We start from the raw sequence: 22,895 nt of genomic DNA, 5'->3' as shown, positions 1-22,895 counted from the left end.
CCCTAACAATACAGAAATGCAGAAATGTCTATTTGCTTTTTTCTTTGCTGACCCTAGTGAGGTTAATTATTACTTTGTAAAAGAAGCAATACTATAGTGCAGAAAAGTATTCTTAAAAATAAAAGTGTTACATTGATTATTGATGATTTGCATTTGTAAAAAAAAAAAAGGAGACTATCTGCAGCCTTAAATCACCTGCTTCTGGTTAGTAGTCGTTTGCACACGTGCAGGCGAAAAACACCTGAAAAGAACATTTCAGATTGTCGTAGCTGATAAGCAGACAATTTTTTTTACCTAAACTTAATCAAAAAATTCTTGCTTGATGTTAGGGAACACAGCAAGTAGTATTGAGAAAAATTAACACCAAGCAAGCGAGCAATGAAAATGACATCATGCGACTGGTTGGGTTAGATTGTAATAAAGCTGCCTCATAGTCTTTTCTGTTCACCAGTATGTTATCCCTGCTCTTTTATTGATAATGTTAACTGGTTCAATGACGTGAAAAATGTATATAAAGGAAAAGAACTATCATCATATTTGTTCATTGTCTGCCACATTGATGGATCATTTTTACGTCATGTCTGACTTCCTGAGCACACAACCTTCCCGTCTGAATATTTCAGAAGACGTGTATAAATAAGCAACTCAAGAAGATTTCAGGGCTAAACCATCTGACATTTTCAGAAGCGCATGTGTGAAAACAAATCTGGCTTATGACAGTCCAGAGGGGGGAAATACAGCACTAAGCTAAGAAATGCCAACTTGAATCTTTAGGAATATCGTTTCTTATCATAATTGTGTTTAAATTAATGTCTCTATCAGTAGCACTTATTTTTCCTTGTTTAACATTTTTCTCTAACAGAATTAGTATTTATTCAATGAGTAAAAGTAAAAGTAAAAAAGGTAGAAGTTTTTATTGGATATAAATTGGAAGTAACTAATATTTTGCTTTATACATTTGTTGTGGTTTGTCAAATTCTCAGAGCTGTAAATTTCAGAATGTGATTTTAAGAGCAGCTTATTGCTGTTTTAGCGATATCCCACGGTGTGTTTTGTCTTTCTTCTTCTTTCAAATTAATACAGGCTTTAGGATGCTTAGGTATTACACCAGACCTCAACACAGTAATTCTGTTAAGACAAAACCTGTTAACACAAGAGTAAGCTGCTTTATGAATGTCTTTTTAACCCCATTGATGCAATGTTTCTAGAAAGCTTATAACTGATAGTTTAAATGAGTTCACCAGCAGCAGTCTAGTTTGCTCTGAGTTCTTATATTTTCTATTATAATACACCTCATCCTTTATAGCTTAGTTAACTTATTTGATCTCTTCTCTGCCTCAATAGTTCTATACTTCATTCAAATCCCTGTATATTTGTATTCGAATCCAATTCCTGCTTTAATACACTAATTTGTAAATCATTTGTTCTTCGAATATATTAAACGGATCCAAATTCATTGTTTAAACCAGCCTCCTTTTTTTCTTGAGCACAAACTCAACGGCAATTTCTTGGTCAAAATATTACAGGTCAGAATATTTACACTTTCCAAGCATTGCACATTTGATACAGCTCTATTATTAACCATAAATCCTTTAATTGTGAGAAATATCCCCAGCAAAGCTTTTGACAACTTGTTTATCAAAACCTACAACAAGACAATCAGAGACAAACCAATAAGAACGTAATGTTCCTGTTCTGCTGTTTTCTCGCTCTTTATTTCCCTCCAACACTCTCTGACCTCAGCCGATACAATGCAACCAACGCTGACGAACTACATGTCTGAAAGTTCAGATACATGCAGATTTGTCCAACAGGAAATTGACTTGCTGCATGTTACGGTAAAAAATACTCAGGAGCAGGATTTCTTTTCCTGTGCATCTAATAGATCATCAAAATATATTTAAAAAAAAGTAAGTACTGTCTCTGGACAGTCGAGAACTGTAAAGACAATCTCAAAATACAATGTCAGTTGAATCTGATTTGGCTGAAAAGAACAGAAACACTTTTCTCCCTTCTATTTTCCCTTTTTTGCTTCAGTAACAAAACCAAACTCCAACTACGTGAGTCTCAGCTTCTAGCCTCTATTTGTATCTGAAATTCCATAACGTTAGCTGAATTGGATAACTTCAGGGGGCAGACCAACACTTGAGTGGTGTATCTCTTATTTACTTCAGTCCTCCTGTCCACCAGTTCATCTTTAAATACTTATTCATGTTCACAACATACACAAGTTTCTTTCCTTTCAGGGTAAAATTGAACGATAAGAGTTATTTATTATCAGACACATTGCAGCCTTTATAGATAATTGTGCATGGCAGCAGAGTAAACAGTTTTTGACCTCCAGGTCAAACAGATTATTTTACACTGACATTACTGAAAACACAAAAATAGAAAATACTATCAAAGACAAATTATAGTTTATCTGTAAATGAACATATGCGGCTGGGCAAAGGGACTAAACCTGTGGAGTACTTTGCTTCTTTTATATGCCAAGAACTAACAAGAAAAACAAAAGTCTGAAGCAAGTGAAAGTGGTGACATGAGGCCTCTCAGTCTGTCTGCAAAGTCTTCAAACAAAGATATGGTAACTTTTCACAAACAAACATAGCAGCAGACAGCTTAGGCTACTGCTCTGTTTTCTCTTGTGCAGTTCCCGTTACCAGCAGCAGGTTACAGGCCATGAACTGGACATTCAGCACATTGTTGGTGTTTCCAGTGTAGAGTCCCACAAGTTCACTGGACGAGCCGTCGGCTGGCGTCCCGCTGTGGGAGTTCCGAATGTCCCAAACCCGAACTGAGTTGTCCATAGACGACGAGGCAACCAGGCTGCTGTCTGGGCTGAAGGACAGGCTGGTGACGCTGTCCGTGTGTCCTCGCAGGTCTTTAAACAATGTCCCTGATGATAAGTCCCACAGCTTCACCCTCTGGTCCTCACCAGCAGATGCCAAGTACTTCCCATTAGGAGAGAAAGCAAGCGACAACACAGGGCCACGATGGCCTGTAAAGAGGCGAACTGACGCCCCCTGCTGGGTGCTCCACAGACGGACAGTCTTATCTGTGGAGCCTGTAGCCAGGTAGTTAGAATTTGGGTGAAATTTGACACAATCGACGTCAGAGAGATGCCCGGCATAGAGCCGCAGTGGGTAGGTGCGTGAGAAAGTCCAGAGACGGGCCGTTCGATCGTGGGAGCCGCTGGCAAAGTAAAGACTGCAGGGGCTGACATCCACGTCCCACACCGGGTAGGCATGGCCCTGGTAGAGCGCCGTGTTGGTAAAACTGCTGAGGTCCCAGTAACGGATTGTCGTGTCCTCAGAACAGGAGAGCAGGCCAGAGCTGTCCGTCAGGAAGGCAGTACGAAACACAGGGCCGCTGTGACCTCGCAGAGTCTTTATCTCGCTGCCTGAGCAGTCCTCTTCGTCCACCTGAGGAGAAAGCACAGCTTTACTCGATTCATCAAAACAAAAAACAGCAATTCCAGTTTGAATAACAAAAGGTGAGTTTAAATCTCTCAACAAAAGGAAACTTTGTATAAGTGATGTCGTAATATCACAATCTTAAACTTATCAGAAGGATGAGGGGAAAAAAAACACTAAAATATGACTTATTTGTGTCAAATTAATAATTGGTCATTTACAGCAGGAAGCAAATATACAAATATTTATTGTTTTGCCTTTTCAAGTTAAATATGAATTAATTTAATATCTATTAGTACTGAAACAGTTTTCAGTCATCATCAGGGATTGGAAGAAGTAATTCTGGATCAAACTTTAACTTTTTTTGCAAATCTTGTTGAAAAATATTATTGGAAAACAGATTCAAATGCCAAATACAAAATAGATATTACATACATTATAATAATACGGGCACTGGATACACACATGCAGTAAACATGCTGTAACTCAAACCAAAAACATTTAGAGCAACATTTACATCATATCTTTCCCTCAAGTAAACTCACTTCCTCCTCCAGCACATCACAGGCCAGGTGGATGAGCGACACATCAGCCTGATGCGGTTCAGCCTTCAGTTTTCTGGCTCTGAGGCTCCACAGCTTCACGGTGGAGCTGTCAAAACCTGCACTCAGCAGCCGGCTGTCAGCTGACACCTCAGCCGTGTTCAACATCTGCTCCGTGTGGTGGAAAGCATAAAAACACACGGTTGTGAGCGTGGGGGGGCCCTCACGGACTTTCTTAATGCAGTCCTGCAGAGTCTCAAGGGCCGCCTCACTCTGTGAGATCCCTGCCGGGACCTCCACCCCTTCCCTGGCCTCCGCTCCATCTACTCCCGCCCAGGATGAGGTGGAGTTGGGGGCTGCAGCTACCCCTCCTGCAGCTCCGTACAGCTGGTAGTCTGTACGCCTTGAAGCAGTGACCTCTACCTGCAGGTGTGTGCTTATTGCCCTGCAGAGTGCACTGTTGTCCTCACTCTGCAAGTAACGCAGCAGGTAGCTGTAAGCCGGCTCCGTCAAATGAACAATATACTTGTGCTCGAGGAAAGCGCTCAGCTTGGGGTTTGCTGCTATGTCCTGAGTGGTGAGTACATGGCGGAGCTGCTCTATGATGGTGCGCTGCTCACTTTCCTGGAGAAAAGCACCGTGGAAACGGCTGTAAAAGCCGTCAACTGCCCCCTTCAGGCCGCACTGCACCATGTCCAGATGGAGGTAAACGAAGAGTGGGTACAGGATGCTGCTCACCTCCTTTGCCCAGAGTATGTCGGTTTCTGATGTAGTGGAGATGAAAGGCATAAAAAAAGGATTTTGTAGTATTGAACAAAATCATGGAACATTGAAAATAAGAAGTACAAATGATTTGGGATATGCTTTGTTTCAAAATTACTTGAAAAATGACACTTAAGCTGCTAACATTGGGTATAATAAGCAAGAAATATAAGGTATGTTGGGCCTGTGCAGTTGGACTGTGAAGGTGATACCTGACAGAAAGGTGCGCAGCCTGCTGTACTGGGTCTCATACTGCTGTGGGTCGGACTGGCATGGTGCAGCAGAGACGATGTTGGCACATCCTGACTCTGTCTGCACTGCTCATAGATGCAAAAAAAGAGGGAAAGGGGATGGATATACACACACATTTGATATAATGCAGAATAGACAATTTTAGAGGCGGTTAACATCTTATGATATTAGAATACCTAAAAGTACCAGAAGCATTTTAATCAAGATGGTTGCTTGAAACAACAACAACCCGAAGGGTAGTTTAGAAATCATTAGATGTCGTTTATTATTTCTTGATATGTTTATTAGCAACATGCTTATTTGTAGCTCTACCTTCCTCTGCAACGTGTGCTCACCTGTGAGACTTGCAGCCATCTCCTCAGCTGTCTGGAAGAGCTTAGCTCCTTTCAAGGAGCCATCAGTGTCCACATACTGCCTCCTCTTCAGGTACTGAGCCACGGCATACTGGATCTGCTCAGTTCGAACCCGCTTCATAACCTGTAAAACATTGCAGCTGTGTGTCACATACACCCGAGACAACTTCAGGAGATGTTACCTGCACACTACTTTTACATGCATTAAAAAGATCATCGATAACAACGAACTTTAAACGTGAGTATCCTAAACAGACAATGCATACAGTCAAAAAAGGATGCATAATGTCAACATTTCATCGTCCCCATGACAGAATTAATCCTCTTGAGCACAGCATCTTTCAAGTAGCTAATTAGCTCGTAAAGGATGAAGCTTACGTGATTGTTCAGGCCTTAAACAAAGAAAACGCCCTCTCTGATTTCCGAAAAGTCTGTCTGAAACAACAACCAGTCTGCACATGAATCCAGACTAAAAGATTTCCACATGAGAAGGATACACTATGCTAACCTGCTAACTTAGCACAGCGGGCCTGGTGTCTCTGAACTTTTAGCGGGACTGATCCGTTTCCTGTAAATAATCGATACTCACTGCATATCACCGTCCACAGCTACTGTTTGCAAACTGATGATATCAAACTAAGGATATCATAATGTTTCCAAACGGGACTACGCTGCTGACAGTCTGTGCCGCTCCATCGTGGTTTTCCGCCCACCGGGTCAGACTCCATCAAATCACGCTATGTTAGCTGAGCTAGCTTTCTGCCGCCGCTTTCATCTGTGATCAGGAAGCGCTATCGTCAATCTACTCATCCTCCTAGCGGTATATATACCGACGATCAACTAGCCAGGTCTTAATCACCCACGAAAGTTATTTAGGTTTATTTAGGTTATGTTTGGGATAAGTATTAAAGTATTTATTACCATCATGTAATAATATTACTTTATTTGTAGTCCACACAAAGGATGGATACTTATTGATATAAACACTACAGTTCAGTTCATATATCAGCGTCATCATATTAACGTGTGTCAATACTAATACCCCATAAATATGGAAGTCCTTCGTAAACATGGATTTATACATTTTTATATCTTACATTTGTCCTGTGGTAATGGGTATTTTGTTTTCTGAAAATCTTACTCGCTAAACTAAAACTAAAACCAGGAAAACAACTCTGCTTTTATTGTACACCATTTATTTCACTCGTTTCAAGTTCTTAGGAATTAACCTGTCATGACTGTGAAAACAGCTTTGTTGTCCCGACATAACAAGATATATTATCCAGTATTTTAAAGAACAACAGCACATTAGTCATTATCACAGGAAAACTACGACTTAAATGAAATCTATAAATTTGTTTGGTTCCTGTACTAATGGATTATTAATACTGATACATATTTTTATCATTAACTTTGAATAAAGTAAAGACGCTTTTTAAAAAATATTTTATTTATGCATCTTGTGTTTTAGGTCTCTGCACTCTAACATGTCTGTTTTTACCTCCCCACACGTTCTACTTCATTGTTTTTTTTAATCATGATGATAGTTGTGTCACCTTCATAGGTCACGCTGATATTTACTGTATTTATTTACCGTATTTAATTACTTTTTGTATAAAAACAAAAAACACCGATGGGCGGGATTTTCCATTGAACTAGTGATGACGTATATTTCAAGCGACAGCACCGCGCGCTGTATGGAGATATTCTGCTGAAAGCTGTAGGTGTTGTCGGGAGATCTTTTTGTTTAAAGTTGATAAATCTCCCTCGACTGTTAAGCAGTACGGGGTATCATAGCAGACATGTTTAGCCCCCGCAGCGCCTCCGGCTCCGGCCGCAGACAGCCGGTCAGGACCACCGGGAGGAAAAGCAGCAGCCTGCTGTTTTCACCGCGCAGGACGGCGAGGTGAGTGAACCTGCACACTGTTTCTAGGAGCCTACATACTGACAGTTCAAAGTTTTAACGCACGCACACACACACACACACACACACACACACACACACACACACACACACACACACACACACACACACACACACACACACACACACACACACACACACACACACACACACACACACACACGCACACACACACACACACACACACACACACACCTAAATAAAGATAATTCACTCTTTGTATATATCAAAATCAATCAGGGTGGGCTAAACATGTAACACTTCTCGAGCGCACCGCAATGTGGTTGCAAATAGGATTGTCGAAATTTTCAATACTTTGAAACACAAGTGTTTTAAAACTATGCCATTTTTAATGATCTATTGTATCAATAAGTAAAGAAACTTAAAAAAAAACCCCTACGGATCTTAATTCATATTCTCACCCAAACTATCGTGTTTCCAAGTCATTTTGGTGTCCCGTAAAAATGCAAATGTTAGGCTGATATCTCTTACAAATAGTCAAGGAGCAGACACTGCCTAAAATGCACAACTGGATTGGCAATTGTTATTTTTGCATTTTAGACGGTATGTAGGAGTTGGCTTGCATTTTCTTTGCGTTATGCTAAATCTCTCTGCTTCAGGTCAACACCCACCAGAGCACAGAGCCATGCAGCTGCAGAATGCATCAACTATGATGTGCAAACCTTCGGCTCATCGCTGCCTGTCAAAGTGATGGAGGCGTTGACGATGGCAGATGGTAAAGAAAATTTTATCTTATTTATTTTTCTGCTATGAGTTCCAGTTTAATGGGTTTTCAAAAGCTCTACTATTGTCTCTGATCCGTTTTGTGTGTGCTTTGGTGCCTTTAGCTGAGGACCAGATCTCAGTGAAGGTGGATGAGAGTGGCTGGGCGTGGATGGTTTGCGGCGAGAGTCTGATCATCTGGAAGATCTGCCAGACTGCTGTGGCAAAGGTACTTATCAATATACATACATTCCCACTGCAAGTATTAAAATGATGACTGCTTCCCATTGTAGAAATTAAATAATACAATGAAGGGTATTTTCAAGAGTACCATCTCACATTTTAAATAATTGTTTACCTATTTAAATGTATTGTATGCGAGTTATGACAAGTTGCTCTGTCATATCTTGAGTTTTAATCACACATCTAGTGATTCTTACAATCTGTCAGATTTAATAAGTGGCAAGATGTAAGTCTTAAAATCCAACTACTCTGTGTGTTTTCCTTCAGTTGTCAGTGTGTAAGGAGCTTCAGCTGCCTAGTAGTGAGTACAACTACACAGCGGACCTCGTGGCTGTGATGTCTGCGGCTCCTCTGGAGACGGCCACTGTTCAGTCCATCTCTGTCTTGGCGGTGTCTGCTGAGGGAACGGCTCGCTTGTGGACAAGTCTGTCACAGGAAGGAAACTACACAGAGACAGATATGGACCTGGGAGATCTGTGCAACTTTGTTGTTGCTGTCAGAGTACGTACATTTGTTGAAATAACCTGGTAGGTGATTGGTTACCATACTCTCTCTGACACATCAGCCACAAATAAGTGCAACTGTGTGAGTTTAGCTATGGTGCATTTTTGTTAATGCTTCCCAGAGAACATAAATAAAACCAAAGGAAAATATTGAGCTTTCACAGTCTGAACTTCCATCTTTAAAGAAATGGGACATTCCTGCTTTTTTCCTGTCTTTATTTCTGTACTTTTCTCTCTTCTCAGGGTGGAAGCTTTGTCCTGACCTTGGAGAAGAGTCGGCTGTTAAGAGCTACTGCAGATTCGTCTGGGAAGCTGCAGTACCGAGCCCTGCAGCAGGGTCAGGGGATGCTCTCAGGCATAGGACGCCGTGTCTCCAGCTTGTTCGGCATGCTCTCCCCGCCAGCAAACGACACGGTGAGTCAGAGTAGAAGGGTAAGACAGAGAGGTATGGCCTAGGAAAAAAGTTTGAGATTTTTTTAATTCATTTTTTTAAACACCAAAGTAAATATACAATTTCAATGTATTTTTTTGTTATAGAAGTATATGAGATGACTGCTGGGTACCATCATCTGAAATATTTGGTCTTATTTGTTTGTTTGCTTGTTTGTTTTTAGATAGGGATGTAATAAAACTTCTCATATTTTAAATAAGAGTCGGTGTACAGAGAGAAATAAATATTAAGTGCTGTGGCAGATCTGGAAATTGATTATGGACTCTAATCTCTGTACAGATGGATGGTGTGATTTGTCAATATAATGTTTTTCTTCAGTTACCAACAACTACACTGTTCATGTTTGTGGCTACAGCTTCATAGTGTGCTGTGGTTGGGCGGAGCCAGCTGTCTGTACACACTGACCAGGTCAAGTGTGAGTAAATGGGAGCTGGACGACAGCTGGGAGCACCAGATCTTCAGCTGGGATGCACAAAGAGCTCTGACAGAGAGCATTGCAGACGCGATCTGGGTCAGTACAAAGATACAAGGGATCATTTATTCTGTTTCTATGCCTGAATCAAAATCCTCTGTTACAATGTAAACAATGAATGTGATATAGTATACTGTATGGCCTGGTTAGTTATTGTCTTTATTGGCCTACACTGTATGGGGACAGTGACATTTTTTTTTTTTTTTAAAGGTTTATTTTTGGCCTTTTTGCCTTTAATGAAAGGACAGTGGATAGAGTAGGAAACAGGGAGAGAGTGGGGAGAGACATGCGGGAAAGTGGCCACAGGCCGGACGCGAACCTGGGCCGCCCGCGCGAGGAGCAAAGCCTCGCAACATGGTGCGCGCGCTGCCGCTGCGCTATCGGCGCCACCGACAGTGACATTTTTTGATTTAGATTTTATGAAGGATAACACTATGACTTTTACATTTAGGTGCATGTCTGACCTGCTTGATAGGAAGCACAATGTAGCAGTAAGTCAAGGGGCTTAAGACTCGCCTCAGCTCCAGCTCTCAGCTTATCGTTAGACTGAATTAAAAACACGTTGAGACAACATTTGCCACATGGCTACCTCTATGAGCTTCCAAATCCCCATGCAGTAACAGATGTGTGATGTCACTCAGGCTTCTTCAGTAAATAATTACTGTATGTATACCAACACTATGATGGTTTCAACAACAGTCCAAAATTTCAAGTTATTCAAGTAGATGCCATTGCATAAGGAAGAAATAGCCCCACATTGTCACGTTTAAGAAGGTAAAACTTTAATATTTAGGTTTTTGAAACGGTTGTTGATTAGTTTTTGTTTTTTTTAACTTTTCTTTATAACATTTAGTATAAAAAATGTACTTTTCCAGGAATATTTTACAAGTAAAATCACATGATGTGGAGAAAAGGTTTAGAAAACTGTTTCCCTCCCCTACCAGGGCTCAGAGAGCAACTACGAGGAAATAAAGGAGGGAGTCAACGTGGCGTACCTCGATATGAAGCTCAGTCAGTAAGTGTGTTCGTTTTCTGTGAGATTTGTTTATGCACTGCGTGACTTTTTAGAATTTAAGTTATCTACTTACTGATACGCAGAAAAGAGTATAAAGCGGCTTCATAAGAGCACAAAAGAAGATTACCCGGCTTGCTCATGGAGAAGCTTCTAATTATCTGTGTAAGAAAAGTCTTGTTAAAATGTAAAGGTTCATTTTTCAAAATGTAGAATTAACTTCTTCTTAACCTCTTATGTATGTTCTTATCAAGGCATCTGACTACACTGCCGGTGGTCTAGCTAATGCATTTCTGGCTCAATAATAGTATATACAGAGTTTATCTCAGTTCAAACTGAGTAACCGTGTGTGTGGTGTGTGTTTTTCAGAGCTGGCTTGGTGGTCTTGGCTGCGGCCTGGCACCCCTCAGACACTCCCTGTCTAGCTTACTTCTGCCTGGTCACCCTGCAGGACAACGGAACTGCCATCTCCGACCATTTTACAGTGGAGGTCACCAAGTACAGTGTCCCTTTCCAAGTGAGTCGTCATGCTAATAGTGCTCATAGCACTTATTATGGTTAGAGGTTGTTATTACAGTACTAGAATTTTAAACTTGGATATGACACCAGAATTATTATAACACTATCTATATCTGTTTTAAAACCACGGCAACTAAAAATGCAGCTAGGCTAGGCTTCTGATATTAGGTTTTTTTCTTGTTTTTAATGAAAAAACCCCCAACTCAGACAGATGCATTGTTTTTGTGCAATTTAGACATATCCATTAAACTAATAATGTATGCTAAACATGTGCAATATGTACAGTATACACTGTGTGCAATAGGGCTATGTGTGACAAGATTGGAGTTGTACACATAGATGTACAGTATGTATGTACACAATATGGTGGTCAGACTGTATCACACATCTGGTTTGTTCATAGCCACCTGTAGATCATCCTTGGAAGTTTCAAAGCTGGAGAAAAGTTGCAAGTTACAGTTGAGCTTTATCCCAGTCTTTTTTCTTTTTTTTTTTCCCTTAGAGTGAGGAGGCCCTGCAGGCAACCCGGCTGGTGCTGCCACCCTGCCCCGGCTCCACTGCCTTCCTTTACAATGAGGAGCTGGTGTTCAGCTGCTGGACGGGAACCAGCAGAGGAGGACTACCTGATGAGAAAATCAGCTTTAACTCAGCAGGTGAGGAAATACAAGAATAAAGTTCTCGCTTAATACTGGCTATAAATCACAAAGTGACATGAAAACGGCGTGTCAGCCAAGACAGTCCCACAATGTCCAGAGCCTTTTGCACCCAGAGACTCCGAAGAGACGATGTACTCTGTACCGCTGTTGGGTGCATATGCACACACGTCAGTCAAAGCCTTCCACTGTGCACTGTGCAGCCTACCCACCCACCTCCATTTCTCTGTGAGCCCTGGTTAATATTTCCTTTTTGTGTTCTTGTGCAGGTGATGGGGTTCGTGGAGGAGGCTGCTGTGCCAACCTGCCAGTGTTTTTCTCCTTGAACAGCGGCCTGGTGGCGGTAGTAGCCCGAGAGAGTGCCTCCATCCTGCCAGAGACCATGGAGGACTCCCTATGCTCTTCGCTAGCTGCAGCTCCAGATGTAAAACTCAAAACTCAGAACCAGACCTGCAGAGTGACACATTTTACCAGAACAATCATGCAGACATAAACTAAAAGCCTATTTAAAAAAAAAACAACTTTAATTCTAATGAAGTCAAGAAAAAGATCTTTAAACTTGTAATTATGTAGTAAATTGTGACCATCTGTAAAATGAATTTCTAATTCTGTGTTGAAGGTTTCAGTCATGGAGACTCCGGGGCGAGCAGAGCCCATAGCTCAGGAAGACAAAACCAAACACCTGAAGGCAGCTTTCCTGCAGTTTTGTCGGTAAAACCAACTACTTGTTTTACATTCATATTTTGTATGATTGAAAGAATTGATTTGATATTGCTTATTGGTTATTGGTTATAAATTGAGTGAACTCATAACCATACAAATCCTTAAAAAAACAACAAAACATCTGTTAAAGATTCATCAATACAGACAGTTTCTTCTCCCCTGGACCAACCTCAAGTTTCTCATAAACATGTAAAACTTTTTTTTTCACCTCATTTCTTTCTTCTTCTTTTTTTTTAATTAAAAAACAAAACAAAAACAAAGGTGAAACCATTACAAGTGCAAGACAGTTTGAAACAAAAAAAACATAGTGAGGGAGGACTGTAAAGACAGCTCTGCAGTAATACGATGAAAGGAATTAAACAAATTAGCATAAACATTACAAAAAGACAAAAACTAAGAGACAAAGGAAGACAGTGTTTAAATAGGATGGTAGTAAAAACGAGAGGGGGGGGATATATTTAGAGGGGATTGTTGTAGGGATGGTTGAGATCAGTGATGAGGGGTCGAGAGGCGATGTAAGGGCTCCGGCCTGGAGCTTGACTGCTGGTGGTATGATGGTATGATTTAAAGGAGAGGCTAAGACTGGTGAATGGTGGCTAAATATCAGGCCCCACATGTTTTAATTTATTTTGATATCTCTATGATTATTGATAGAAAATAAAAATGTACAATAAAGTATTATGATACTCTTTCCTCTGTCAGGAATGATCTGGTGGGCGCTCAGACGGTCACAGACGAGCTCTTCCCGGTTGACATTGACGGGGAGGAGGGAGCCGAGCTGGACGGAGTGGTGATTCGAATAAACCTCGACCTGGTGGACGATTATCCGGCCTCGGACCCCCGCTGGGCAGAGTCTGTCCCTGACGGTGAGGAGCAGGAGATAAGAGAAAGAGGGCGAGGGGTCTATCCTTAATGAAGCTAAAAAATAAAATAAAACTGTCATCAGGTTGATAGCTGGCTTGTGTAGCATTTCACGATAATGCTGAATTAGGACAGTATATTAATCAATTGAAAGATATTAAAACTTTTTCTCATGTATTGCTTTAAGATTTGAATATTTTACCAACAAATTTCGCTTGATAATGTTAAACAGGGAAATGTAAAAAAAACACAGAAAACTCGCTGTCTGTTTTTTCCGTAAGTACACTAAAAGTATTTTTTAAATTTGAAAAGCTATTTTAGTGTATGGTGCATTAAGTTGTGTCAAACCAATAACCCAGATACTCGTTTTAACAATAGGAATGCTTTATAAAAGACTTTCCCTCAGCTATAAAAAAAAAAAAAAGTATTAACCTGACTTATAAATATATTGTGTGTCCTCGAGACACCTTTGAAGAACTGTTAATGATTTTCAACTAAAGACCTCTAAACAAAATGTCTCCTTAAGACATTAAGAAGAAAATAGATGCAGAAAACACTGAAATAAATTCACATAATCTTCATCATGAACAACAAAGACCAAATTAGAGATTTGTTTTGGATTTGTGTTGATTTCATCGTTTGTGTTCCTGCAGAGAGTGCTGGTTTTCCTCTCACCTCCCTCATCATCCTCCACCAGCTGGAAGACAAGATGAAAGCCCACGGCTGCTTCATGGACTTTCTGCTCCAGGTACTCGCAGAAACACTTCATACTTGTTCACTCACAAATCCAGCTTCAATCTATCAAATGATGGTGAACAAAGCTTCAGAAGAAGCCTTGTGTCAAAGCCTGCCAGTGTTGATTTTAAATAAAAGAAATATTGTTTTCGAACTGTGCTGATCTCTTTAAGTATTCAGAACTTATGTTTTTTTTAATGGTATTAAACAGGCTTAGTCTAAAACTCTTAAACTGTTATTCATTCATGTAGAAGGATTTGGGATGGATAAAGTTCTCTCCTCTCAGCCCTGGAGGGCTCAGTGAAATTGTAGGAAAGTTCATAATTATATCCACATTGTGGTGCTATTGAACGAAAAATTTGTTTGATCGTAAACATGGAGGATCTATCCTTTCAGGATTGCATTCCTTTGATATTGCCAGACTTGTTATGGGCAGTTTTGTAAAGGTGAGAAAAGAAGAAGATAACATATTTTTTATTTGATATTGGGGCTTACACATCTGTATCACGCACGCTACACTACGTTTAGCCTGCAGCATGTACCCTGCACCAGAGAGGAGCAGAAGGTCCCTCTTCTAACTAAATCCACACAAACTGACTTCTTTATACTTGAGTCAGCATAGGTTGGATTAAAAGCTTCATCAGTTAAGGCACGTAACCCGGCGTCTTAAAGCTCCACAGTAAACACAATAAAGATTCAATAAATCCTGAGATGAAGTCAATGTTTTCCCCGGTCAGGTGGGTCTGCTGGATCGGCTCAGCCAGGTGACGGTTCGCTCATCTCCCATGGCAACACGCCTCCTGTTGTGCGAGCATGCTGAGAAGCTTCAGGCGGCTATCGTGCTGAAGAACCATCACACCAAACACGCTGAGCTGGTGAACAGAGCCATCAGCATCGCCCTGCAGAGGAACAATGCCACCGTGCCACCCAGCCTCACGGCCGCCGATGTCTTCTTCAGAGAGGTGAGTGTCTGACGCTGAGCTGCTGCTGCTCCTGCTGTCTGGTGGAGGTCTTAATAAACGATCATTATGCTGCTCTCACAGGTGTCTCAGATCTCCTCGGTGTTTGATTGTCTGCTGGAGGAGGAGGAGCGGAGTCTGAAGGAGAACCCGGTTGACTCGGTGCAGTGGGCAGAAGTGGTTCTCTCTGTCAACAACATCATCAAGGTACAAAACATTCCTGATATCATGAGGGGTTGATATTTTGCTCATTCAGTGCAGTGAAGAAAAAATTAAATAGAGGTCAGATGAATGTAATCTGTGTGTTTGCAGGACGTTCTTCAGGCTGCAGGTCATTACAGAGAGACAAAGTCGTCCATTTACAGAGCTTCAGAAAACGCTAATGCAGAGCCTGAGTACATCCCGTGGACAGGTAACTTAACTCACGAGAGCACTTTAAGCTCTTTATATGTAGCCTGTTCAAGACAAGACTGTAACACCTGCCGTGTGTGTAAACGACACCGAGGCAGAATGGTTGGGAGAAGTCGTTGCAGACAAAAGGGTTTTTCTCGTACAATAAATGTTAACTCCTCGTTTCCCACCTGATCTCTCCTTCTCCAGCATCAGGTGGTGTTGATGGCGTTCGAACAGTTATCTCCCGCCAGCATGAGATTATCCTGCGCTCTGTGTACCCCCATGCTGACTCAGAGCTACGCAGCGCCTTCTGCGAGCAGCTGGTGGCGCTGTTGGACATCTATTTAGGTGGATACGTGGCACAGCTGACCTCCATGCAGGATCAGAGGCCCTCGGGGGCCCAACAAGATCGCTACAACACCCTTGAGATGGAGTACAGCCAGCGCCGTTCTGACCTGCTCGCCCCCCTGTGTAAGTGGACGATTAGACAAAACCGTATCTGTCTGGGTCTAATAATGATATTAACTTCAAATAAAAAGTTGAGTCTGGACAATGAAGACACGTACAGGAAACAGTGGGAGACGAGAATAAGGGATGACATATGACAAATGTGTCTGCACATGCAGTAACTGCAAGGCTTAACCAATGCCCTGACAATTAAAGGTTAAAAAAGTTGAATTTCAGTCATCTTTGCTCGATGTCATTCCTTTTTGTTTCGTCTCTCTTTGACAAAATTACTTCAATGTTTTTTAATTTCCGTCTTATTTTATTGTGTCAACAGATTTTTTTGCTCAGAATTGTACAGTGGACTCCACAATATTTACAAAAGATACATGATGCGGCCATACCCCATTCCTTTTTTTTTCTCCTTTTCTTTCCCTCTCTACTTGAATTGAGCATGTTGACTTGTAAGCAGCAGTGCAGATGTAATGCAGCTGTGATGGAAATAGATTGTGTTTTAAGTAAATTCCTGTTAAATGTCTATTGCTCCCCTGTGTCTGATGGGATTTTTTTGTTTGTATTTTGTTTTGCAAACACTTCATTCACTACATCTTTTACTGGGTTTGTGTTGCTGCTGTGACGGTGAGGTTGTTGTGTGTTGCAGTGGAGCTGGGTCAGTACCAGTGGGTGGCAGCGCTGGCTGAGAAGTATTGCGACTTCGACATCCTGATTCAGATGTGCGAGCAGACAGACAACCAGAGCCGACTGCAGCACTACATAACCAAGTTTGCAGACCAGGTACACAGAGAACCAGAAACACTTATGGACAACTTTTAACAAATTGTGTTAAACATGACCTGCATGCTGGAGCACAAACACAATCTTATTTCTTTTCGTCCAACAGTAGCCATTTATGATACTAATTTAAATTCCTTGGAGCTGAAAGGAACCTTTTCTATGTCGAGTTTGCACCATTAATGAGAAGGGAACATTGAAGGCTGTCTAATTACTGAAATAACTTTGAGTTGAACAAATGTAATAACATATCATTTCAACCAGTTTTATAAAATCTACTCTGCTGGACCAATTATCATTGAATTATTCTATTAAAAAGGATATTGAAAAACATTCAAGCTTATAATGATATATCTTTTATTGGTCCCACTGATAAATCCGTATGATGATAAAGAAAAGTATTCAGCATAAACCTTGAACCTATTATAAGACAAATGTGGCTCAGATTTCTAAAAGACATATGAGCCTTTACAAAGCTTTAGGGCTTCACATACTTATTAAGTTCTATCCTTTTTGATTTATTGATTCAAGAAATATTTTAAGAAAACAAACATTCAACGTTTCTTGTGGTTTATTTTCTGCTCTCAACTTGTAAACTTAATATGTTTCAGTTGTTAAAATAATGATTTTAAGGATGTCATATTTGGCGGGAAGTACAACAGTGAGATTTGACCATTTTTCAACTCTTCAGATATGAAACAAATTAACCTTTTAATCTAGACAGAAATTTAATAAGATGCCATTAAGATGGATTGTATATGCACCCTGAACTGTACAACACTATACTGTGATGTATATGTAGAGACTATGATGATGTTTTGCCTGTGACACCCATGATGTTCTCATGTTCTTTGTTCATGTAAGAAAATCAATAAAAAAGAAAGCTTAAAAAAAAAAAAAAAGATGTCATTAAGAGCAGAAAGACAGATTTATTTATTTTTTTGAATCACCTAAAGTAAATTAACTTGACATTTTTGGGCCTTCGTTGCTCTCTTACTGTACATGCTCTTTGTCCTGATGGTGTCTCATTCTTTCAGAACTTTGCCGACTTCCTGTTCCGATGGTACATGGAAAAGGGGAAGAGGGGAAAACTCCTGTCTCAGCCAGCTGCTCAGCATCAGCAGCTTGCTAGCTTCCTGCAGTCTCACCAGCACCTGAGCTGGCTACACCACATCCACGTCCATGACTACAGCAGTGTATGGAGGCACACACACACACACACACACACACAATGACCGTAATAGTTGTGATTAACCTTTTTTTACTTGTGTTCATTCTATGTAAAAACTGATTTTTATTTTTTTATGTATTTTTTTAAGAAGGGTAATGATTTCACAACATCTACAGACCTAAATCTGTGATGACCCTTCACTTTTGTATATTGACAGCAGCTAGTCTTGTTGCTGTTTGTGTTTATGTGTGGACTGTCCATGTACTTCAACATACAATACCTCAACAAAAGACGCAGTGTCAATATAGTATGATCCAGTTTCGGTGAGCACTTTGCAGTCAAAATCAGAATATTCTTTCTCTTTCTCTCTCTTGTAGGCCTTTTTATTTTCTTGAATTTTTAACGTTGTTGTTTGCTATTTTAATTTAACTTTCAATCAACATTTAAACTGTTGACTAAAGCCACGAAGAAAACATCAGTATCTCTTAAATGGTATTATTGTTTTGAGTCTACTTTTGGTTTCTAGTGTTGTCTTAATTATTGTGTTTTATAATGCAGTTTGGGCTGGAGAGACTGCACGATGCAATAATCAAATCAAATCAAAACAATTAAAATAGAGCAACTTTTCTTCTTCAGTTTTTTGTGGGCTCCTGTCGCTGAAATGTTATATTTTAATTCTGCAGGCTCACAAGACGCTTTACAGTCAGGCCAATGTGGAGACTCGTTACTTTGTGAAGAAGAAGACGTTGCTGGCTCTTAGTAAGCTGACGGTGCTGGCCTCCAACCTGCCGGAGGACGAGCTCAACAAACAGGTCGAAGGTAAAAAACACCAGTTGTTCTCCATCAGAGACGCCGCCTTTTTTTGTCTTCGCATTTCGGACAATGTCCATTTAGATGCTAAATAATGAATACTTATTTTGAAATCTGAGCCAAGAAACACAAAAGCTGACAGGAAGACGATCTCAAAGAAGTGGCTTCATGCAGTGACCCCAGCTCTAGAGGACTAGTGTGATGTCTTTATAGTAAAAAGGATCACACTGTTGATGAGGCCTCAGAAAAACAAATTTTAGTAACTGAGATGTATTTCTAGTGCTGAGATCTTTTTATGTGGCTTGTGAAAATATGTGTTTATACAAATGATTGACCCCTGTTTGGGTAGAAAAAAGTATTAACAATAAACTTTTCACAATAGTAGTACTACAGATGATGCAGATACCATATTGGGGTGATAATATCATTTTTAAACAATCAAAGTAAAAAGTCAGCCACACCATTAGTACTTTTGGTTTTTTAGATTTTAGATTTTATTATTTAAGTTCTTGCTAGTTTTATTTCCTTCGTTAAATGTTTTGCACCAGCACACTAAGTCTAATTCCTTATATGTGTGAGTGTACTTAAAAATAAAATAAAACCCGATTCTGATTCTGAAAATACTCCTGTATGAAGCAGACACCTGTGCTCCTGTCATCATGTCTTTCTGTAATCGTTATTTTTATTGATTTAAAAAAGTACAAGTTAATAATCTATGTTTTTTGTTAAAGTATTTATTTACTCAATGTGGAAAATGTTCCTCCACTTTGCTAAAAATAAATAACCAGAAAACATTTTGTTAAACATTGAAAAAGGACACAGTGGAATTGGGGGACTGGTTTTGTAACTTGACTTTATGCTGTCATTAATCTGTCTAATCAGACATCGTGGAGCAGGAGCGCTTCCTGCTTCATCAGGAGACTCTGCCCCGTCAGCTGCTGGAGGAGAAGCAGCAGAACCCCGACACCATGCCTCTGCTCAGCGCTCATAACCTCATACAGGTAACAGGTTACTAACATGTCTGTGGATCACTAAGATCAACTGACACGTTGTTTTTATGGAGACACAAGACAAGTATTTAACAAAGTTGTAATAAGATAAGGTATCACAGTTGTGTATCATGTTTGGTTATTTTACTGCTTGATTTACTCCTCAAAAACATAGTTGAAAGTAGACGATATAAGACTAAAGCAACCTTCCAGCTACTTAAAAAAATCCATGGACTAAAAGTTCAAAGTACTTGGAGTTTAAACTTGATTGAGTAGTCTGTTAATTAACAAGAAAAATCCACAGAGAAAAAGTGTAAAGGGATCTGGGTGCCAAAATTATTGAAAATATACCAACATTAATATAAACATGCACAGAAAAGAAAAGTACCGTAGTCATTGTGTTTCTCTAAGGAACAGTGGACGTGTCAAATCCTTACTTTTAAAGAAGATGTGAAGTCAGTATCAGCTTGTTGACGCTTTATTCTCAAATGCATGTTCTTCAAATTGGGACACACAACCTTAGCACCCAAGCTTTTTCTAGATACTGTTTCTCTGTGAGATCGTACGGTTGACTTCTCTCCAGAAATGCTTCTTTGAATTGAAATGGTTGTCTTTTTTTTGTTTTTCTAAAGATAATGAAGGATGAGATTTCTGGAAATATCTAATATTTAAATCTGTAATGTGAAGAAGCACTTCCTGTTTACACTGAATCATTGGAACTTAGATTACTGCCTTAAATGTTTAATAAAACATGTGACACTCTTGCATTAAGGAAAGCCTTGGCTCATTGCAGTTTTCGTCCTCTTCACAGCTTTATATTTGTGACGACAACAGACGAGCTAACGAGTATGACTTCAAAAAGGCTCTGGATCTGCTCGAGTACATCAACGAGGTCGGTTTTTTTGTCTGTCTGAGGTTTAGCAGCTTTTTGCTGTTTTAAAGTCAACTTATGTGGATGTTACGTGTTTGCAGGAAGACGAAGTGGACCTGGAGTCGTTGAAATGTGAGATCTTTGGGAAAGCACTGCGGAGTGACGAGTAAGATCAATCTGTCATGTTTATTTTTTATCTTTTACAAAAAAGAAAATCGACGAAGAAGTCAATAGATTACAAGATATACTTGTTGTACATCCAAACACTGATTTGTAAAAATGCTTAGTTTACATCACAGTTGTTTGGAAGTTTGTTATTGATTATTTTTACTTGCTTGACTCTGATGCTGTGTTCCTCTCAGCTGGTCCTCTGCTGACGGTACAGACGACCCTCTGGACGCTGCTAAGGACAGCATCTTCGTCAAAATCCTCCTCAAACTCATTCAGGAAGGTGAGACATTGATGGCTCATAAAGCTGAGTTTCAAATGTAATGCAAAGTACAGGTAGAAGCTCAATTATTATTTTAAATGACTACATCTTGAAGGAGGGTGGTTAGATGCACATCACTTTATTACAGAGTAATTAAACACAGCAACAAGAAGAAGAAAAAAAGGAGAAAGCAGCACCTTTTTATAGTCTTTTCACACATTCACAAAAGTCCTGAAAATGTCCCCAAATCCTTGTGGTGGGCTGTATGTGTGAACGCAAACAAACCATCCCTCCCAAAGCCAGAAGTGTTACTACCATTCTCCCAGTAAACCTCTCTTAAAAACTTAGTGTGTGAACACAACAGGTACAGAACTGACAGAGTGAGCATGAGATGGTAATGATGTTTATATCATGCAGGTATTAAAGCTGTTTCAAACTGTATTCTGCTCACCAGTATATTATTTACTGTATTTATTCATTCTTTGAATACAGGGCAAAAAATGGACATTATACCACTCCAGTACTCCATTTACAAATCTGGCATGCACTTCAGTTACAAAGCTCGCATAATTCATCTATTTTTGATTACAACAAAAACATGACAAAGTATTTGTTTATTTTCAGGTGTTCCTCTGCAGACGTACCTGCCTGACATCAAAGAGCTGCTGGATCTGGACGAGCTGAGCAGTCTGAAGTCAAAACCTTGCTTTGAGTTCGTACTTCGAGCAAATTATGAACATTACCTTCAAGCTCAGATGTGATGACTGCTCCACACCTGGTAACGCCTCCTGTACTTCAGCTCTCCCTTTCTGTTCTGATCTTCATGTTTTGTATGATTTGTGCGCTTTTCTAAATAAATGTATTTGTATTTCTGTACCTAAACTTGAATATTTTTATTAATACATAAATCATTTGAACCTACGGTTTCTGCGATGAGGATTCTTGTGCCACATAAATGTCCTGTGCCCCACAAACCCATGAGGTTTATAAATTTAAGAAAAAAAAGATGGCATCCACACACTTGCTGAAGTCATTTAAAAGTAAGGTAATTAGTTGAATAAGCTCAGTGTCGGTGTAGTTAAAAAAAAAAAAAAATTAAAAAAAAAACTAAAGTACAAATTAGTGTTTACTTTATTTTCCTGAGAAGTTAAATGTTTGCTACTTTTTACTTCTACTCGAGAATAATGTACAGGCAATTATTCATCCTTTTTACGAAACTATTTTTATTTTAATATAATGATCCAGACTGCAGTCACAAAGTAAATCATCACTAATTATCCATAAAACTAATGTGTCATAGTTAACGTACACTTTTTTTTAAAAGTCACAATCTTGGAGAATATTATTTTTCTAATATCATTCAGTATTTTGTGTTTAAATCATTTAAATGGATTCAGAGCAGTAGCTGAACTATTCTAGTATACAGAGTCGGTGCCTCGCGATCTGTGTCAAAAATATTTAAATCAATGAAATATTTGATGCATTAAACAAAAAACTTGCATGTAAGGTTGATACGGCAGGTAAAGGGTTAATATTAAGTTTACTTGCTACTCTGATTTCTTGCACTGTTATATCACATCCATCAGTTGTAGAGTTCCAGAAACGTGAGCTTACACTTGGCCTGCATTCGTCAAGACTTACTCTTGTTTAGTGACTAGGGATTGATGTTGGTTACAAATAGATTTGTTTCTTGGCTCACAGACTGTGGATCCTTTCAGGGGTGTAGCTCACCTAAATATATTGTAAGTAGGTTAGATTAGGGAAATCAGCTCTGTTTACTGCTCAGCTATCACTGCAAACAAACAGAGTTTAGATTATTGGAAAATCAAAACGGAGTCTTTAAAAAACAGGTATTCAATAAAAATCGATCATTTCATACTGCTCTACAAAGTATA

General features: G+C 39.7%; 2 protein-coding genes across 2 annotated transcripts; one reads left to right on the top strand and one right to left on the bottom strand.

Moving 5' to 3' along the window:
- Nucleotides 1-2,248: 2,248 nt before the first annotated feature.
- Nucleotides 2,249-6,152, bottom strand: taf5l (TAF5-like RNA polymerase II, p300/CBP-associated factor (PCAF)-associated factor). The gene is made up of 5 exons (XM_079338522.1): nucleotides 5,912-6,152; nucleotides 5,305-5,446; nucleotides 4,930-5,034; nucleotides 3,959-4,719; nucleotides 2,249-3,422 (listed from the first exon to the last, which is right to left on the bottom strand). Exons 2-5 carry the CDS (start codon nucleotides 5,441-5,443, stop codon nucleotides 2,625-2,627), a joined length of 1,803 nt encoding a protein of 600 aa, XP_079194648.1. The 5' UTR covers nucleotides 5,444-5,446; nucleotides 5,912-6,152; the 3' UTR covers nucleotides 2,249-2,624.
- An 811-nt stretch (nucleotides 6,153-6,963) lies between these two features.
- Nucleotides 6,964-21,876, top strand: nup133 (nucleoporin 133). Its single transcript, XM_079338520.1, has 25 exons — nucleotides 6,964-7,228; nucleotides 7,867-7,982; nucleotides 8,095-8,198; nucleotides 8,480-8,713; nucleotides 8,959-9,129; nucleotides 9,522-9,677; nucleotides 10,583-10,653; nucleotides 11,020-11,167; nucleotides 11,672-11,822; nucleotides 12,092-12,246; nucleotides 12,442-12,533; nucleotides 13,248-13,411; nucleotides 14,060-14,154; nucleotides 14,879-15,103; nucleotides 15,185-15,307; nucleotides 15,413-15,512; nucleotides 15,701-15,964; nucleotides 16,599-16,732; nucleotides 17,767-17,925; nucleotides 18,584-18,719; nucleotides 19,593-19,711; nucleotides 20,511-20,591; nucleotides 20,672-20,736; nucleotides 20,933-21,021; nucleotides 21,625-21,876. The coding sequence occupies exons 1-25, from the start codon at nucleotides 7,125-7,127 to the stop codon at nucleotides 21,759-21,761; spliced, it is 3,393 nt and encodes a 1,130-aa protein (XP_079194646.1). The 5' UTR covers nucleotides 6,964-7,124; the 3' UTR covers nucleotides 21,762-21,876.
- The last annotated feature ends 1,019 nt before the right edge of the window (nucleotides 21,877-22,895 follow it).

Source organism: Symphodus melops (genome assembly GCF_947650265.1).
Source record: "Symphodus melops genome assembly, chromosome: 2".
Taxonomy (NCBI): domain Eukaryota; kingdom Metazoa; phylum Chordata; class Actinopteri; order Labriformes; family Labridae; genus Symphodus; species Symphodus melops.
The sequence above is the reverse complement of the archived record's forward strand: the minus strand, read 5'-3'. Positions and strand labels throughout refer to the sequence as shown.

Excerpts from the sequence above, each read along its gene's own strand:
- taf5l (XM_079338522.1), bottom strand. The coding sequence starts at position 5,443 with ATGAAGCGGGTTCGAACTGAGCAGATCCAGTATGCCGTGGCTCAGTAC. Across the intron at positions 4,720-4,929 it reads GCTGCGCACCTTTCTGTCAG|AAACCGACATACTCTGGGCA; the intron begins GTATCACCTTCA and ends CCACTACATCAG. Across the intron at positions 3,423-3,958 it reads GTGATGTGCTGGAGGAGGAA|GTGGACGAAGAGGACTGCTC; the intron begins GTGAGTTTACTT and ends CTTTCTCCTCAG.
- nup133 (XM_079338520.1), top strand. The coding sequence starts at position 7,125 with ATGTTTAGCCCCCGCAGCGCCTCCGGCTCCGGCCGCAGACAGCCGGTC. Across the intron at positions 15,513-15,700 it reads TGAGTACATCCCGTGGACAG|CATCAGGTGGTGTTGATGGC; the intron begins GTAACTTAACTC and ends CTCCTTCTCCAG. Across the intron at positions 15,965-16,598 it reads TGACCTGCTCGCCCCCCTGT|TGGAGCTGGGTCAGTACCAG; the intron begins GTAAGTGGACGA and ends TGTGTGTTGCAG.